At 41.9% G+C, this 4,590-nt stretch overlaps 1 protein-coding gene across 2 annotated transcripts in view; it reads right to left on the bottom strand.

The window, feature by feature from the left end:
* Nucleotides 1–1,175: 1,175 nt before the first annotated feature.
* The window catches only part of LOC103389044 (MAM domain-containing protein 2-like), a 20,315-nt gene continuing 16,900 nt past the window's right edge, over nucleotides 1,176–4,590 (bottom strand). For both annotated transcript variants that reach the window (XM_025062716.1, XM_025062715.1), the window contains exons 12-15: nucleotides 4,087–4,245; nucleotides 3,743–3,996; nucleotides 1,931–2,015; nucleotides 1,176–1,826 (exon numbers count right to left, since the gene is read on the bottom strand). In XM_025062716.1, coding sequence (XP_024918484.1) covers nucleotides 1,780–1,826; nucleotides 1,931–2,015; nucleotides 3,743–3,996; nucleotides 4,087–4,245 — 545 coding nt within the window. In that variant the 3' untranslated portion in view covers nucleotides 1,176–1,779. The remainder of the gene's footprint in view (nucleotides 1,827–1,930; nucleotides 2,016–3,742; nucleotides 3,997–4,086; nucleotides 4,246–4,590) is intronic.

The raw sequence follows: 4,590 nt of genomic DNA, 5'->3' as shown, positions 1-4,590 counted from the left end.
GGGTATATATTTGTTGCCTAATAATTATGCACAGTAATAGTCACCTGCACACACAGATATCCTCCTAAAATAGCTAAAACTAAAAAAAGCCCCCACTCCCAACTCCCAAAAATATTCAGCTTTGATATTAACGAGTCTTTTGGGTTCATTAAGAACATGGTTGTTGTTTAATAATGAAATGAATCCTCAAAAATACAACTTGCCCATTAATTCTGCACTCCCTGCCTAATAATTCTGCACTCCCTGTAGATACCGGGACACAAGCCCAGAGTGCCCTCTAGCGGCTGTCAGTTTGAAAATAACAAATGTGAAGTAATAAATTTTAGTCGCTAACCCAGCCAAAGGATGAAAAAAAAAAAAGTTCCACCTATAGTCCTGAAAATACGGTAAATCTAAAATAAAAGCAAGTTATCCAAGGTTTATCCTATTAAATTTGTGTTTAACAGCATTAACTGTCAGGTCAGCATTGAGGTTAGAAGAACAATGATGGCGTGGAAAAGCTGTCAATCTTTATTCTTTTAGCCATGAGCATTAATCTAATGCATAAGACTCTCTGTGGATACACTGCAGAGAGAAATGTTGACTAGAACAAACACACATGTTCTTGCTTCATGAAATGGTACAGTAGTCTTCCCATGGTCTTTAAGCCTGAAATCTATTCTACACAATCTGGCCCGGTCAACACGTCTGTATGTGGAGGTTTACGTAGCGGAATTGTCGGCAGTAAAACAAGTGCGCTTTTCGTTCTACGTGGACAGTTGTTAATGCTGCCCACGTAGAACATTCAAATGCTATGCTACAGCATATATATCGTCTTGCTACGGTGCAGCTATAGTGGACCCATTACAAGATTTTAGGGGCGCAGATTGTTAAATGTGCACAGATGTTGCCCAGTAGGTCGTTGTTGGCCACACTTTCGGACCCAAAAGTGGGCTGCAAAACTTGCCTGACATAGATCAGACCATACAAACATCATCTGTTCAGATGGCCCAAAAAAAGTTGCATACCCAAAATTAGGCCAAATAAACTTCCCTTCACACTTGTCTAGAAAATATCAGGGTACATTAGGCCATACAACCATTTTTACTTCAATATTGGGCCAAACAGACTTGCTTGTTCTAAATAAGTTTTAGCAAAAGGTTTTAGTCGCTAACCGCAAACTACGGCCCGGGGGCTGGATGCGGCCCGTTTGGCTTTTTAATCCGGCCCAACAAACTTCTGCCTTTCCCCTGCAATGCCTGCATTTCCCCAATAGATGGCATAGACAAGGCTAAAAGCATTTTAGCATTTTAGCCTTGACTGACGGACTTTTACGTGTCGTTTGCTTTAGTTCGTACGAACGCTCCATCTATCTGTTCCTGACCCGATCCCCCGTCAAATTTGAGGACCCACTGTGGTCAAAAAGTTTGCCAATGCCTGGGCTAGCTATTATTGCTTATGGTGGAAGGCAGAAGTGGGCCAATGAGCTGTACTTTACTACTTCATGTGGGTCAGTTGACCATTTTTGTTTGATGGGAAGATCCATGTGAGAATGTGTGGTTGGTGATAAAATAATGTTGATATTTGTAAAGTAGTGGATATCACTAAACAATATTATGATAAAGGTTGTGAAATTTGGCAATGGACCAGACCAATATCGGAGAAGAATTTGAGTTGTCAGTACAATTTCCACCAACACATACATGCAGATGTTGTCTGGAGATGACATTTAGCAGGTAACCGTTGACATTTGGAATCATAAAAAAAAGAGTTCATGCATTTTAGCAGCTGATTCTGCTTCTACTCAATCTCATTGGAGGGTCCTGCGGTGGCCTGGAGCTCTGTTTCTGAAAAACAAAACAATGCTTTAGTTGATCAGATGCAACTTAAATATTCAAAATCATCACTTCTTGTTTGGCAGTTTGTTTAAGTTTAGCAATTTTTTTGTTACCAGGACAGGGACCACCTTCCAAGACAATGTCATCAATGGCTATGTCGCTCCTCACCGATGAGCCTCTGGTTGCTTCAAACACAAGCTGTAACAAAGAAATTAGAGAAATTTTCAATTTTTAAATGGCAGGTCACCTATCAGACCGAGGTCTGCGATCAGACCCAAAGCAGGGATCAGTTGGGTACTATACTGTATATTACTGATTATTGTCCTAAAAAATGAACAGGGGGGCTGGTTCAGGAGCAGATAGATGGAGCAGTCACGTGAACTAAGATAAATGACACGTAAAAGTCCTGCATAAAGGCTAAAATGCTAAAATGTATCTTTTTCTATGCCGTCTATTGGTGAAATGTGGGTATTGCAGGGAAAAGACATACGTATAATGATAATATAAATAAATTATATAATTTGGAAAAGTTTGGCAGGCCGTATTATAAAGCTGAAAGGGCCGCATCCGGCCCCCGGGCCTTAGTTTGCCCATGCCTGTCCTAGAGTTTGGGTGAAAATGATCATTGTTGCCAAAATATCAATGATTCATTTCAGCTGTTGATTTCACACTCTGTACTTAATTTTCGACATGGTGTCCACGTTGTAACATGGGATATTTACACAGAAAGTTTTTTTTTCATTTTGAAATAAATAAATGCTTTTTTTCGAACAGTGCCTGTAACACGGCTGGTTACATGTTAGCTCTTTCCTGCTTCGGCGCCCCGACCTTAGTTGGAATGCACGGGGGAGGCTTAGTGATCTGCTCCAGGGCCGAAGTTAACATTAGCTCCAAGGCTAAATTCCTTCACTTTGTGCTTGTCCGCAGCGAATTAGGGTCTTTATTATCAGCCACATCGAGCACAACAGAACATCAACAGAGTTTTAACAGCTCCTGTCAACATGACAGGGCTCAACTTTTGCTACCATTCTCTCTCTCTCTCTCATGCCCCACACACATATACATTCACAGACAGACATATGCTAATAGCATAACACACAGTAGCCTACCAGAAAAGTCGTTGATCGCTAGCGGTATGAACTTTGTTAGCCGGTAAAAAATCCATAAATTAGCCACATCATTGTTTAAGCTGCAGGGTTCAAAGGGTGTGAAAAAAGTAGCGGCTTATAGTCCGGAAATTACGGTATATAACTTATAAAGTGTAACATAATTTGAACTTTATATAATGTTTAAAAAGAGGTAATTGTCACTTATGGGGTTGTGTCTGTTTCATTCATTTTACTCTTGTCTTCCTTGGCTCAGAAATCGAATCTGTCCCTTTGAGGTGACACAGACTTCCTGTTTGGAATCCCGGCCTTCTTTCAGTCTCACTAACAGCACACAAGGCATTTGTCACGGCAGCATGTTCATTTGGAGAAAGACAAAATGGTTTTGTTCCACTTTGAAGTCAGTTTTGAATCAATTTTTTCGAGTCCTCAAAGAGGGAGGTTGTAAAAGGACCTGGGACACAGAGAGTGTAGGGTGGGGGGAAGAGGATTTAGGAAGGATNNNACTTGCTGTAAGAACCACAGCTGTATCTTAAGCAGAAACTGTTCAGTTTGTAAAAGGATCAGTCAGAGTCACTGTGGGAAATAGCAGACCACACAGGAAATACCTTTCGATTCCTCTTGTTTTTCTCACTGTGATATTAGGCACTAAGTACATCCTAAAATAACTGTAACATTTTCTCCAAAGACTGCTGCTCTCTGGTTGCGGTGTCCATAACATTTTGTAATATTTTGCTTCTACACTGTCAATGGATTTCTAAATGTACATTATATGTTTTACGCTGGTATTTCATTTTCACACTAATGCTCCTGTTGTACCTGATGCTGTCTGTCAGACTGATATTCCACTCGTGCCCTCAGCCAGGTGATGCTCTGCTCTCCGCTGCGTCTCCACAGCAGCGTTTCTTCTCCACCTTTGTCCAAATGGACGCTGAGCTGACCGCACCCAGAGCCGTACATGTGATAGAAGAAGGTCAGGCACTGGGGCCCCCTGGAGCCCCTGAGGGTCCGGGACAACAGGCGGACGTTCTGGCCAGGCAGCATAGGAGAGGCCTCCATGTGAAGGTAATATCCTGCCAATCAGATTAAAAAACAGAAGTCTGTCAGGGTGGAGCTTTTGAGGTGTGCGTAGCAGAGGGGTGAGACCGTGGAGAAATCCTCACCCAGGCCTGATGTGTGGTCTCCTCTGGGACCAGTATAAGAGGTTGGGGTTGGACCTCTTCTCCACTGCCAGTCTGTGGTGTCTGTCTGTTTGTCCTGAGTGTAACCACAGAGACCTGATTCAAAGTCACAGTGTCCTGGTAGAGGTGGCGAAGACCCGCCTGAAGAAAATGAATTGAAAACTATTTGAATCCAGCTCCTTCTCCAAAAAAAAAAAGTCAAATTTTAAAATTGTCACCTAAGGAATAAATGGAAGAGAAAGTGCATGACTTTCTCTTGGAGATGGACCCTGCAGGTTTGCAGGGGTACTGCAACAACTCAGACTCGCATATTAGTGTTTCTCAATTATTTTCTACCCTATTCCCCTCTAGGGGACAACATTTTTTTCACGCCCTCCTTCTCCTGATTTGAAATGCTATTGAGTGTAGATTAATTAAAAAAAAAGATAGATTAATAAAGCCTTGCTGTGCTGCCAACTGCCAGAAACAGATCACCATGTACCCCAA

The sequence above is a fragment of the Cynoglossus semilaevis genome, chromosome 14 (genome assembly GCF_000523025.1).
Source record: "Cynoglossus semilaevis isolate Cse_v1.0 chromosome 14, Cse_v1.0, whole genome shotgun sequence".
In the NCBI taxonomy this organism is placed as follows: domain Eukaryota; kingdom Metazoa; phylum Chordata; class Actinopteri; order Pleuronectiformes; family Cynoglossidae; genus Cynoglossus; species Cynoglossus semilaevis.
This window is presented reverse-complemented; position numbering and strand designations above follow the sequence as displayed.